This window comes from Branchiostoma floridae, chromosome 6 (assembly GCF_000003815.2).
Source record: "Branchiostoma floridae strain S238N-H82 chromosome 6, Bfl_VNyyK, whole genome shotgun sequence".
NCBI lineage: Eukaryota > Metazoa > Chordata > Leptocardii > Amphioxiformes > Branchiostomatidae > Branchiostoma > Branchiostoma floridae.
The window spans coordinates 16,868,492-16,882,407 of record NC_049984.1 but is presented as its reverse complement, the minus strand read 5'-3'; the positions used below and the strand labels follow the sequence as shown (position 1 = coordinate 16,882,407).

At 38.8% G+C, this 13,916-nt stretch overlaps 2 protein-coding genes across 6 annotated transcripts in view; one reads left to right on the top strand and one right to left on the bottom strand.

Moving 5' to 3' along the window:
* Positions 1 to 2: 2 nt before the first annotated feature.
* Positions 3 to 1,324, top strand: LOC118416999 (UPF0598 protein CG30010-like). The gene is made up of 3 exons (XM_035822318.1): positions 3 to 270; positions 378 to 426; positions 541 to 1,324. Exons 1-3 carry the CDS (start codon positions 139 to 141, stop codon positions 1,014 to 1,016), a joined length of 657 nt encoding a protein of 218 aa, XP_035678211.1. The 5' UTR covers positions 3 to 138; the 3' UTR covers positions 1,017 to 1,324.
* A 416-nt stretch (positions 1,325 to 1,740) lies between these two features.
* The window catches only part of LOC118416993 (AKT-interacting protein homolog A-like), a 25,409-nt gene continuing 13,233 nt past the window's right edge, over positions 1,741 to 13,916 (bottom strand). For 4 of the 5 annotated variants that reach the window (XM_035822309.1, XM_035822310.1, XM_035822308.1 and 1 more), the window contains 9 exons: positions 12,846 to 13,036; positions 12,514 to 12,578; positions 10,178 to 10,278; positions 9,542 to 9,630; positions 8,658 to 8,756; positions 7,983 to 8,090; positions 7,537 to 7,597; positions 6,212 to 6,282; positions 1,741 to 4,785 (listed from right to left, as the gene is read on the bottom strand). In XM_035822309.1, the coding sequence (XP_035678202.1) occupies positions 4,605 to 4,785; positions 6,212 to 6,282; positions 7,537 to 7,597; positions 7,983 to 8,090; positions 8,658 to 8,756; positions 9,542 to 9,630; positions 10,178 to 10,278; positions 12,514 to 12,578; positions 12,846 to 13,036 (966 nt within the window). In that variant the 3' untranslated portion in view covers positions 1,741 to 4,604. The remainder of the gene's footprint in view (positions 4,786 to 6,211; positions 6,283 to 7,536; positions 7,598 to 7,982; positions 8,091 to 8,657; positions 8,757 to 9,541; positions 9,631 to 10,177; positions 10,279 to 12,513; positions 12,579 to 12,845; positions 13,037 to 13,916) is intronic. The other variant, XM_035822311.1, reaches the window with a different exon arrangement.

The window sequence follows — 13,916 nt, the reverse complement described above, 5'->3', positions numbered from 1 at the left end:
TGCCAACAGGTGTACTTCCGGTGTGGATTTCAACTTCCGGTCTTTTAGGTCAAAGGTCAAATGTTTAGTTGCGCAAGTGGGTCTCGTCTGTTGGATGTTTTTCACCAAATGTGATCGCAGAAAGCCTTAACAACAACGATGTGGTACATTATAAGACGTTCTAGTGTGCAAGGGTTGAGAAGAGCGCATCGTGCACTGAGTTATGTACAGGGACAAGCCCCGGAACCGAAAGTTCGGGAGTATTTCTACTACATCGACCACCAGGGACAGGTAAAAGTAGCCCCTCCCCTTCTTGGCCTTTGAATTATGCTCTAAATCCATCTACAGTGAAAGGTGTTATTCCTTTTAGTAATATTTTTGAAAACTTTTAATTGCAGTTGTTCATGGACGACACCAGAATCAAGAACTTCGTCACTTGTTTCAAAGGTAAGCAAAGCTTGAAGATTATCCCAATTCTTCGTCAAGAATTAGATGTTTGCCTACCTGCCAAACTTGCCTTCCTTTCAAACGGTTTCTTTCTTCATCCTTCCCACCCTACAGATAAGAAGTTCTTGGAATTCTTCTTCAAGAGACTGAAGATCAACGACATGACCAGGTACTCGGAAGACTTCCCCTACCTCTCTCCTTGCGGTAGAGAGCGCAACTTCATACGCTGCGACGACCGTCCTATCGTGTTCTCCCACATCTTGGAACCGACGGACTCAGATGACACCACAGGGCCTGTGCTGTCGTACAACGGTGGAGGGGATAAACTGACTTTTCCCTTTTCCCCAGACAAACTGTGCATGTTACCACGTAGCGGCCGTGTGTACCACCCGGCACCTGCGAAGGTTGGAGGGGTGGGGTTGGTCAAGTCCAGCCTGGCTATAGAGCTGAGTAGAGACTTCAGGTTCGGAGATGAGGGGGAGTACGCCCCACCGGTGGGGTTTCTATGGAGGGGGCAGGAGGTCCAGCTGACTAATGAGCTGTGGGATCTCATGACTGACGAAGAGAAAAAGGAACTGAGAGCAACTTGAGAAGTTGAAAAAGTGTTTGGACAAGCCATTCTGTGGCCATCTGAGACCTCTGCAAAGATACAACATCTGTCGTAAATTCTCCAGTAGAAATTAGATGCAAACTCAAAACAGCTTCCTGTTAGAAATTTGAACAGTGGCAATAAAAAGATTAATAAAGGTTTCCAAGTATCATCATACAATGTCTTGATTGATGTGAGCCTGCCGATGTATTCAGTCATGATTGTATTCCTAAATAGTTTGAGGCCAGATGCATGGTTTGCAACACATTGTACTGCAGCCTCTGGTATAGTAAAAGCATTCTTGAACAGCATTTGGTGTGCTGTTGTTCTTGCTGTTTGTCAGGATTGCTGGAGGTTTGGCTGTACCACTTTCCCCCGAAATTAAAGCTAAACATAGGGATAGACATTGAACAGAACACTTTATATCATGGGTGTCCAATGCCTTAATATCTACTTATCACTCATTAATAAAGAACTTGAACTTCTTTCTGCTGCTACATGTACATTGATAGGGAGGTTGTCCTGAAGATCATCGATAAGCAGAAGACTTCTATTTGAAATCCAGATAGGTAAACCTTTTTACTCTGAAATAACCTCATTGGAAGTTTGTAGGATAATTGTTGTTTTTATGTACAAAATTCTTTTAATCCTAACATTACTGTATTTAAGGTCAACTCTGCATGCTTTCACTTATCAAATTGATTAAAGTAATAAGACAAAAGACGTCAAAGTAAGAAACACCATTTTTAATTGAAAATATTCATTGTGATACAATGCATAAAAGTAGCCTTAAAACAAGCCTCAATTTCTCAGGAAAGGCACTCTACTTCACCTTCTCAAGTCAGTTACTTTCCCTTTAAAAGCTTCTCATGTTTCACAACATACCTGCCCTACGCACCTTCTTTAACAAACTAACCTTCCAAAGGCAGCAAGGGAGTTAAAAACGATTTCTGGATAAAACATTGCATTGCTAAAACTTACACATCCCTTCTAATACCATAACTACCTCTACAAGAGGCAAGGTTATTCAAACCTATACTCAACCCTGCCAAAAGCATAGTTATTCAAGTCAATTATGAGGTATCATATTGAAAGGCTTGGTTATGTAAAGCATTTCATTCATTCTCTTTTAGTCTCAGAAGTGCAATTAATAAAATGGAAAATTCAACACATTGTCCCAAAAGACAGTGCTACCCAAAGCTTAATTGCCTGTAATACAATATAGTGTAAAAATTCACTTCTTGAAGTTACAGTAACACTGGCGAGTTAAGGTCTGGAAAGACACTGGCAGTTTGGAAAATTTAACAAACTTGAAGTCACTTGAAGTTTTATCTTTATGCTAAACATAAAGTTTTACGTGTAAAACATCAATTCTATGAACTGTAAGAGTATATCTCTGTACCATTTTATTGTTGTCATAACTTTGAAATTGGGATATTCTTCAACTTCAAACAGTAAAAAAGAGTTTCCAGACTGTCAGTGTTTCTCCAAATTTCCAGCATTCAAGTTTTCCTATACACATGATAAAACCTGCTATCCTGGGTAACATCAGTACATAGAGTCACAAATTGTAATAATGAAGAAGCATCAATGGCATAAATACAATTATTAAATAATGGCTGAGAGCATGCAACATTTACAAATGGCTACACAACAAGCCCAATAAAAATAGGTTACAAAAATTCATTTTCAATATCTAAAGCATGACGGTACTCTCCATACACCTGTGAGCATTTTAAAATCAATTTAAATAATTTTCATGTTATTTACAATGAGATATTGGTATTAGAAATATACGTGAGAACATCTATTATACATTGTGCTTACAATGGTGTGCTTTGGCATGTACTAAAAAAACCAGAGTGTCTTGACACTTTTTTTGTACAACCCTACAAAATGTTGGAAAATACCACAATTCAAATCATTCAGATGTTTTCTGTAAGTTTCAAAATGGAATGATGAGCCTAAACAAGGTTGAAGTTATACATGTGGCAACTCCAGCACAGAGGCTTTGTTATAGGGGTGCTTTAAGATATTAGATCTATAATTTTCCTCCTTCAAGCCTTCTTCTCCAGATACATAAATGGTCTTCGTGTTAAGCAAGGGCACCATCCTCTTTTCAGTTTGCACTGACTTTCATTCTCACCCATACCAACTTGTTCTGTGTCAGTATGGAAGCAAGCGTCAGCTAAAAAGGATGGTGCCCACACAATATCAATCTGCAATTGTTGGCAGAAACAATATTAAGGACATAACAGTGAAACGAGCACAGTCAAGGATTGTTTTTGTGGAATATTTGATGGTTATATCTGTGATGGGAAGTAGTTACCTAGTTCATTTTTGGCAGCAGCAGTACTTTTGATTTCCCCATATATTTTTTTCTAGAACTGTAAAAACAGTCATGTTTAATAGGAATGATACTTTTTTTATGCTAACAACTTACTACTATGGTTTCACACTCACCAGTTAGTAAAACCTTCTATATATGTAATGCTTGCACATAGAATTATGCCTTGGCTGATGGCAGTTTTGCAAACTTGGCCATTTCTTTTCTTCTTGACTTGAGGTTATTACTTGCATACAATGTTGGTTGTATGTTACATGTACATTTCAGCAATGGAAATAATACGATATATATCATAGCACAACCCAAACTGTTTCCACAAACTGTTCTATAACATTATAAACAAAGACATGTCAGGTCATTCTTATTGTACTTAGTATTCTTACCAAAGCTTTTCAACAATAGCATCAATCTGTATATGCTTACCTATATTTTTTGTTTAATTGTTTATGTATAATGAATGGGAGGCTCTCAGAGCCCATACCCTGCCTCTATGTGTGCAGGAGTTATTAGTTCTTTTGTGATTCCAGTTTCCACTGCTGGTAAAATGCACCATTTTTTTCTTCTTCTTCATTAGATTCTTTACATACAGAATTCAGTTGACTGCACATCACCAAGCCTTTACTGCACTTCCATAACACATCTCCTGGGCCACAACTTCCCTTCATCCTTTCTTTAGCATATCTACCTGTTACATTCATCATTTCATTCTGTAAAGTTGCAGCATATTCTTAAAAGCTGTGGCCAAAAAGACCTCTGCTTCAATTTCCTTCATTCTCTGTTACCTATCCTAAGTTACCCCTATTTGTAAGTACACCAAATAGTCTTGTTCATCAGTCCTCCAGTTTTAACATGTAACTTTGACACAGATACTGAATACCTATTGCCATTGAATTTGGTATCTTCGATTTAAGCTGAGAAGGGTTGGTCAGGATATCTTTTTACTGAAAGAGGATGCTTCATGGATGTTGAAAGGGGGAAGAAATTTTGTGCTCTCAAATGGAACAGCCCTTATTTTTTACATATGGTACTAATGATGGCAAAAATCATGTATTACCTATGCATTGTTGTTTGCTGAGGTCACAGTTAAAACAGGGGAAAGAGGACTGTAAACAAAGGACTATTCCTTTTAAAATAACTTTCACAAAGGGGCTTCAATCGTTTCCTAAAAACCATTGGGTAAAACCACTGTCCTTTCTTCCTCCGCGCTTACAACTTTACCTGCCTACATCGTTCTCTACCTATCTATGTGTCGGCTACGTCTCTGGTCAGTGTGGTGATCACCAGGCTGCCCGACGTCGTCTCCTTGACCTTCCGCGCCTCGCTAAGACGAGGCTTCCTGTCGGCTGAAGGCTTTAGTGGAGCCTGGCTTGACCCAGGAAAGGCCTGAGGTCTGGGCATTCTTTGTCTCGCTCTCAGATCGCTTCTGTGGAATAGAGATAGCAGAAAAACGAAGGAAAAGATGGTTAGGAAAGTATTAGATCTTGAGTCTTAAGATATATCCCATGTCAGTTGGCGATTAGAGAATTTGATCGAACCGGTATCTTCCTTGAGTGATGTGAATTATGGTTACGTATGGTTAAGACTAGTCAGCCGCATGTTACATTCAATGTTTAATGTTGCTCTTGTGAAGAGAAGCTGGAAGTGGGAAGGAAAGGGTGCCTGCATGCAGTTTATATTTAAATCACTAGGTGGCACCCGTTCACAGTGGTACATAGCCATGTGGAAGTGCCAGTTTGCTGTTGCAGCACTTGACTACTGCTTGTTGCGCACCTTCCCAACACCACTTCTGCAATGTACAATGAAATGCTGCAAGAGTAAGCATGCATGTTATGTTATGTAGAGCTAACTACTTCATACTGCCGTTACACCATGCACAACGTGCACCATGCAGTGTTACAGGCAAAGACAAATTATTGGCAGTCATCGGGTCAATCTCACAAAAACCAAGGGTCATCTGGCAAGTTTCAGGTCCTACTGAAAACAGTTACACAATGCTCTCAAACCATCTCACAACAGACAGAATTGGACATCCAATGCTCTGACTTAACAGCACCATACATAAAACTCTATTCGCGAGTTTTTTTCATTGTGCTGTCACAATCGAGAGCACTGGAAGCTGAATTTAGTCCATTGTAGACATTTTTTTAGATCATGGTGTAAAAGGTCTACTGGGGAAGCTCTAGTGTGCATGTTCAACTTTGTGCATGCTGTAAATATCATCTCCACACCACAATGCATGACCAGAAATGATATCAGAACAGAAGGGAATTTGATAGGAGGAGGGAGTGATCTGGAAGGGAGGAAGGTTCAGCTTCTCATCCTATTGTACTGTTAATTTGGAAATTTTTACATTATTTTCATGCAGCTATGTTTTCACTTATCACACTGCAACTGTTTGCATTGCCTTCTGTTGTCTTGGTACCATTTTTTCAGCAGCAAACCCACAGTGCTACAAAAAACTTAAATGGTTTTATAGTAATAAATCTTCTGGATACAACTGCCTAACATCAATCGACATTTCAATTTTTACACAGAAAGATGACTGGACATCTATTAGACTTGGACAGGGAAAGGTTGATTTTTTTATTTGATTGGCCACAGGTTTGCATCAGCACATCACTTTAGAAGCAAAGAAACTGTCAAGTGGCCAAAGTCAAAGCACCTTTCCCTAAATGTGTGTTAACCTAGTACCTGGAATAAAGTGTGAATCAAAAGCTGGTGTGAAGTCCGTAAAAACAATGCCAGGACTCATGGCTTCTATGCGGCCTTGTTACGAAGACATGACTGGTACTCAATGATTTGTCCTTGTGTGTTGTTTACTCATACATGTACAACGGAGCCAAGTTTACCCTTGGCTTTTGGTTTCTCTGCTGCTGACTCCGGGCGGGGAGTCGTCCGTGTCCGGCACTGAATTAAGGTTCTTGAAGGAACAGGAAGGCACCCATCAGAACCGTACAACAACTACGCAGACACTGCAGCTGCCACAAGCTAAAGCTTCACTTAGTATTACTATTTTGTGTTGGTTGAATGTTATTGTGAAAACTGCCCAAAAAGATCACTTAGGGGACCCAAAACTGCCAAATGATAAAGGAAACCACTCAGGGGGACTACTAAAGTCTAGTCTATGTGGACAAGTGGTCCACTATAGACAAGAATTCTAATGCTTGTGTCAATTTGAAAAAAATTCCATGGGACCACATGAACTGTGGTGACATTGGTCAGGTGGTTCTTACTGTACAAAGAGGTGGTCACTTGTACAGGTTTGACTGTACTTGAAGTTGAAGCTATCAAGTTTTTGAATTCAAGCATGAAAGCTTGTTTGACTGTACTTGAAGTTGAAGTTTTTGAATTCCAGCATGAAAGCTTGTGAAAGTCTTAATCATTACAGAGGCAATGGGAAAAGAGTAAGTTGATGGATCAGTTGGAAATTCAGTGTGTCAGGTATTCTTTAAGTCTTGCATGTGGTAAGTTTCAACTTGGTTTGTCTTTAGCTTGGTGGCAGCGGCAGCAGGATTCTACATCACAATCTTTACCATTCCTTACAGACATGCAGAGACAGAGACTGTAGGAGGGAGGCAGTGCAGGGATATAACACTCACAACATGCAGAAAACACTGGGCACTTTAAACATGGAGAGGCACACGTCAATGAAGGTTAGGCTTCATTGGAGAGGCACAGCAAATTTGGAACCTCTAGTCAAGTTTAACCCTTGTATGTCACACAAGGTATCATAAAAATTTACTTGTCACTCGAATATCATGGTTTATTCTTGAAAACACTTTTTAAACAAAAATGTAACAGAGATATTTGCCTTTGATAGAATCAAAGTCAACTAGTTCCCCCAATTCTTGGTGCCCCTCCAAATTCAAAGTGACCAGTGGTAGAAGCTATATGTGTACCTACCATTCCTGCAAGTTTGATTGACTACAAGCTCCTCCAAGGAATGCACCGTTATAACACTAAAACTGTCCAATGACTTGGCTATAGCATTCTATACTGAATGAAAGTCTTATTTCCTCACAACAGGCTTGTCAGAGGTAATGCCTTGATATGGCTATTTTTACAGTTATATAGTGCATCATTGTTTTTACTTAGCACTCTGCGATAGCTGGGAATGAAAAGGTAAGTTGTTATGAATTATCTACATGCATTTTACACAAGATTAGGTTGTCACCTTTGGACTCAGGACTTGTTTCTTTGCATCCTCATGTACAGAAGGGTCCCAAGTAGTAAATCTGCAATGACATAACACAAGGAAAAACACTTTAAAAAATCATTTTTTCGAGAACAAGTGTGCTATGACTAGAGTCTAGACAACAAAAAAGGCAGTGGAAATGCATGTATATGTAGATTGTAATTCTGCAATAAGCCATTGGCACTTATTCTATTCAAGAAGTCTTACTACAAACATAGAGCTGCATGCATTGTGCATGTACATCATCAGAGCAAAAAAAGTGCAATAATGTAGTTGCAGAGATCTTTGTGTAGCTGTAGCATAACAACACTCTTGCAGTTCCCACACTAACAGACAGATGGCAGAATTACAAAACTACTGACATACTTGATATCAATGAAAAACAACAAGTTTCAATGAAAAGATTAGCTGGAACCAATCCTTACCTGATTGCATGTGGGTCGTCTGTTGTAGGCGGATCGTAAAGGTGCTCGTTACACCTGCGGATTGTCTCTGTGACTTTTCTCCTAAACACGTCCAGCTCTTTGTCATACCTACAGAATCCACAGAAAAGTGTTACATGTACTGCATCTAATTGACTGTCAGTTAAAATGACAATGATGTATTACAATGATGACCAATGATTAATCAGTTAATGATCAATCATATTCAGTTAGAGATGAAAATACATGTGTATGTTGTGCACTGATAAAGCAGAATGTACCATAACAATGATGCTTAAATCATATCCTGTTGCTTGAGTAATAGCTATTTGGGATATCTAATTACCTAGATATCTAACCTTCATCGCCGTATGATGCTTTAACATTTTGTGATCCCTCTTATAATATCCATCATTTATTCTATGGATCAGATGGTATACTAATGCATCACTTTGAAATCTAATAATTGTTCAAACATTTTGTTACCAAAAAAATATGTTCACTGCTGACAAAGACAGAAGTGTTATAATTTCCACAAAAATGTCTCAAACGCTTAACCCTTATCCTGCTGCCTAACCCTACAACCTACACATTATCTGATATCAAAATGCTACCTTAGCATGGAGAAGGTTAAAAACATTGTGCTGTAACTACAAAGGAGATTGCTGAGATACTCACAGCACAGCAGCCTCTGGGTTGAGTGGATTTTTCGTGTCTATCTTGTAGAAAATTCTTCTTACATACAGCAGCACTTGCCAGATGTGATTGACATTCCGCCTACAGTGAAGTGGGGCAAACAATTTTGTTAACGTCAGTCTTTCACAACCAGGCATGTCTGAAGGGGGTAGTATGTAAATAATCAAAGCTATGGGTTAAACCTGGATAGACTAAATTAGATAAACCAGACTATGTGTCCTAGCTATGGACAGGAAGGAAGAAACAAGTTTGAACAGGATTCCTTTAAAATTCTACAGACACATTAAGCATGATGTGACTAGACAGCAGGGCTATCTCCAGAACCTTAAAACTTCACCATCTGTCTATAAAATCAGAAATTCATGACATAAAAATCATTGATAAAAATGTACTTTACTCAGCTTAAAATGATAGATTTAACAACCAAAAGGTAGGCTCCAAAACAATTGAGTGGAACAGAAAAATTTCAATCTGCACGGAGACAGCCCTGGTAGACACATTCTTCGGCCCAGTACATTTCCTGCTATGGCTTCACATGTTAACTTGAAAAGATTACAAAATCATCATTTTAAGTGGATTATGACCACATACTTGAACCTTTTGACAGACTTTCAGTCTACTAAATTTTTACCAAGAATAACATTAAAAAAAGCCTTTTTGTAATGACAGAAAGATAATTGATGCCCCCCACAGTGTGTGTGTGTACATGTGTGTGTGTATGTAAGTGTGTGTGTGTGTGTGTCGAGAACTCTAAGTGACATTTGTTACCAGCATTTTAGAATGATTAGAATGCCTTCCACCCAAGAAGCTACCATCTTGACCCATACATTCAGTGAAAATTCATAATACCTTAACTGTGCCCTTACCTCCATTTTGTGAAGCCCCTCTTGACATCTAACTCTCCTGTCTCTATGTCCACCACAGGGTGGAAGATGGGAGGATCAAATATCACCCTCTGTCAGAGACAAACACATTCTCATTAGTACTAATGGACATTATGGTAAGTGTCTGTGGTATGGTACTGCACTTGAAATGTATATCTCCAGGGTTGAAGATTACAGATTCAATGTGCACATGTGAGTAGGAAAAATCAATGTCACTACAGCATCACCAGCAAATATCTATATCTTCCAATGCCAATATCATCTTTCATAATGGATTGTAGTGTCCTAAAAGTTTAAATCAAGTTTAAGTCATAAATCAGCCATTTGGCTTCCAGGAGGTGTTGTTTTTGTTATAAACAAAATGAATCAATCGTCCTATAATCAAGTAGTACGAAAGTGACATGATATTCATTCTGCACAAATCCTGAGCATGACACATTTGTATTGTGATTAATATTTGCTACATTTTAAACTATAGTATAAAGGAGTAACATGATAACCTTGTAGGCCTCTCCCCTCCTAGTGCACTTTTTAAATATTTTCTTTACTTCATTGTTATTATTCATATATGCAAACAAACAAACAAAAATACAAGTGGGAACAGCTTCTGATACTTACAGGACAGTCCCCGTCTGGGTAGTTGTCTGGTACGATGACATAGAACTTGAACACTCCCTCTTGGAACAGACCTTGTCTCACAAACACCACACCAAACCAGACTAGGGAGAAGGAAAAAATATGAACAAAGTTCACCAAGAGGACACTCAGCAGTCAGGAAAAATCTAACAACTTGTAAAATTGATCAATAAAGATTCCCTACAAGCAACAAAGACACTGGCAATTTCGAAAATGAATTTTTTATAAAGACAAAAGCTGGCTATATAAATCTATATACCGTACAACTGCATGTGTTTTATATTGGGAATACATCAAGGTATATCTTACTTATAATGAGGTGACCCATCATGAGGTGACCCATAAATTTCTGACCCTTATTCTAAGGACATTGGGATGTTCCACATTACAGAATCTGACCTGTGGACAAAATCACTTTGACCCTCAGAACCTATTTGACATCCCCAGTTTCATTAAACAGATATCTACCACCAGGGCTGCCTATTGGGTACCACCACGATATACTGCAAAAACTTTTAGGTACAGGACTAAAGTACTGAATGTCAATGTATCAGACCTAAACCTCTGTACCTGAACCTCAGTACACTTACAATGTAGGTACTTACAAATGCCTTGTCATCCTGTTTCTCATATAACTAAAGCACAAAATTGCAGAAGGAATCAAACAATTTCCACATGTTGAGGTTGACCCTTGGTAACATTACAACCTGCATGACCAAGGGCAAGGACATTCCATGTACAAGATCATTCATCATCAGAAGAACTTCCAAGCTCCACTGTGCTTTTGTTATACTTGATCATAATTATACAAGTTCTCTGCATTTAATAGAGACAGAGAAGGTCCGTACATGTTGCCTACAATAAAACCAGTACCAATAGTATTGGAGGCCAAGAAGGAAAAGAACTATCTTCACAATGAATTACTGCCTTGTTAGCCAAACCTGCAGATCTACAAATGTATATACTGTAAATCTTTAAACTTTCATGGTGGCTTTAATTTTACAATTTTCATGGTGACTTCTGCACAACAAAGGTAAATATGTCTCCCATGTATGACTATTGTACTACAGAACTGTTTCAACCTGAAATTCACAACATTGCAAACACGTTTTTCCTCTAACAGCGATTAAAACCACTGTGAAAGAAATGAATTTACATATGCTCCATGGTTGTACCCATTCTGCATGAACAAGTATGCTGTATACAACACAGTCAGCCTTCCCTGGGCATGAAGTAAACTGTCCTGCCTGACTGACTACATAGGGACTGCCCTAACCTACCTTTTGTACACCACTGACAAGACTAACAAGCATTAATCAGTATGGGAATGTTACTCTCCAAGCAGAGGTTTGGCTCATGCTGTTATTGACATTTTTTTAGGCACTTTTGTCTGGCTTTTTATTTTGTCTAGCCGATGGACATGAAGGGAGAAAATAAAAGCCTGACAATAACACCTATTAAAAAACACATTAAAAACAGCCACAGTCGAACCTCTGCTTGGATAGTACAGGAACGCAGTGTCAGAAATAAGGCTCACTTTGGCCATTACCAATAGTGAATGTATCTTTCATCATTTCATTTGTGTACAAAATTCAAAGAATTTCCCTTGTTTCTATGTCTACCAAATCATTTCATCAGGCGGGACAAAGGAGTGGACTGACATAAGGTATGTGTTCCACTCCTAATTTTGTAGCCATAGGAAAATAAAAATAGTACTGTACTTTCAACAGTCAGTTTTGATTTTGCTTCATGTGGTGTTGAAAAAGCAATAAAAGAATATATTTTCATGTCGTTATGTCTTGTGTTCAATAGACAGGTTGTTTAAGTTGATTTATAACCTTATTTGATTACTTCTAAGTTTGTATGCCAGCTACACGTCACTTTGTTATTTGATTCCTTGTTGTTTTATTTCATGTCGTTATCATTATCTCTTGACTTTGTTATTTAGCGTTTTGTAGTCCTGTATGTGTGTCCTTATTTTGTTTATGTACATGAGGAGAAGACCTCGATAAGCAGGGTCTGCTTTCCGTCTCATCCTCTTTAAAGAAATGTGAATAAAAAAAATAAAAAAATAAAATAAAAGAATCAATCAATCAATGTTAAAACTATTCACTGTTAGTCAAAGACAAAAAGTTGGTGCTCAAAAATTTTCCCCAAGAACTATCATATGATATAGTGTTGCCACCAAGTACAGAAGGGGCAGTCTCATTAGATAGCTTTAAATAATGCTCACAGATACATGATCTGCAAAGGTTAGGTGTAACAGGTCGTTAAGACTTAAGGCTATAGAGATATAGATATTCCTTTTGAATACTTACAGAGTGGTGACTTGGCAGATGGGATGACATAAATCCCCGGTATTCTCTGTCTCTGCAACAAATTACTGAAAAGGAGAAGAGGAAAAATTTCATTCATTGTTCTGACTAGATAAGTGGATACTGTACCAACCAAAAAATCTGCTTGGAGATAATTACCTGTCCTTTGTGAAGTTTGCAACAGTCCCATAAAGTTGTCATCAATTTTAGGCCAAACGTCTTTACTTGCCTCTTGATATGCAAAATTTCACTTAACAGTCTTTTAGTTCGTATTAGTGTTACTTAGTTTACTTTGAAGAAGCCAGTGTTAGAAACAATGGTTATGAAGGACTTACTATTCTGCCATAAGTGAGTATTCCAAGAAGAAGGGTCCGTATGACTGGGGGATGCCATTGGGAGATGAGTCCTGGGTGGACCTTCTGTCCGAAGCCCTGGGGGTGGTGTCTGAGGCCCCTGCCCCTGGGGGGACGGGAGGAAGCTGTTTCCTGCCCACAGCACTTCTCACTGCTCCCCCTCCCGATGATCCCTGTACAGGAATACAAAAACTTGTGTTATTATTTCCATGAAAAATGGAGATATTGTTTTGGGTGTGTCTGTGTGTGTTTCTGGATTTTTGCAGTCGGTTTAACTCAAGAACCAAAACAAAAAGTGAAATTTGGGCTCCTAGTGTGTGACCTTGGTATTGCAGCAGAATTTTCGTTTTTGAATCTTTTGACATGGATGTTCTATAGTCTTGATTTTTTTTGTGGCAGGTAGCTTGTGATGTATGGAAAAAGTGGTGCATGTTTGGGCCCCTAGCAGCTTGCTCAGGAACTGCAGGGACATTTTTCAACTTTAAAAGACAATAATTCTCAACATTTATATAACATAAACCTTAGCTTCTTGGAGAAGGTAACAAATTTGGCCAACTGCCTACAGTACAGACAAGTTATGTACAACAACCCTTTGGGTCAGACATTATTGTTCAGTAAGTCAGGAAGGAAGGAAGCACAGTAAGACAGGCCAGATATGAAACACAGAAACTACACAGACTCCGACAGTAGCATGGGGTAGCCAGATAACTGTCCCAAAAGTGAAAGGTTGACTTACTCCATTCCTGCGAAGTTTATGTTTTTGGTGCTGTTTGGATGTGTGTGCGTGTGTGTGTATGTGTGTGTGTGTGTGTGTGTGTGTGTGTGTGTGTCCGGTGTGTGTGTGTTTGTGTGTCTGTGTGCGTGTGCATGTTTGCGTGTGTGTGCGTATTTGTATGGGTATGTGCATGTGTGTGTGTGTGTGTGTGTGTGCGTGCGTGTTGTGCGTGCATGTGTGTGTGTGTGTGTGTGTGTATTTGAACCATACTAGCTGTTTGTTAGTTACTAATATTGACGTTGTACAGTGGTGAAGACTATAGACCATATACCACTTTC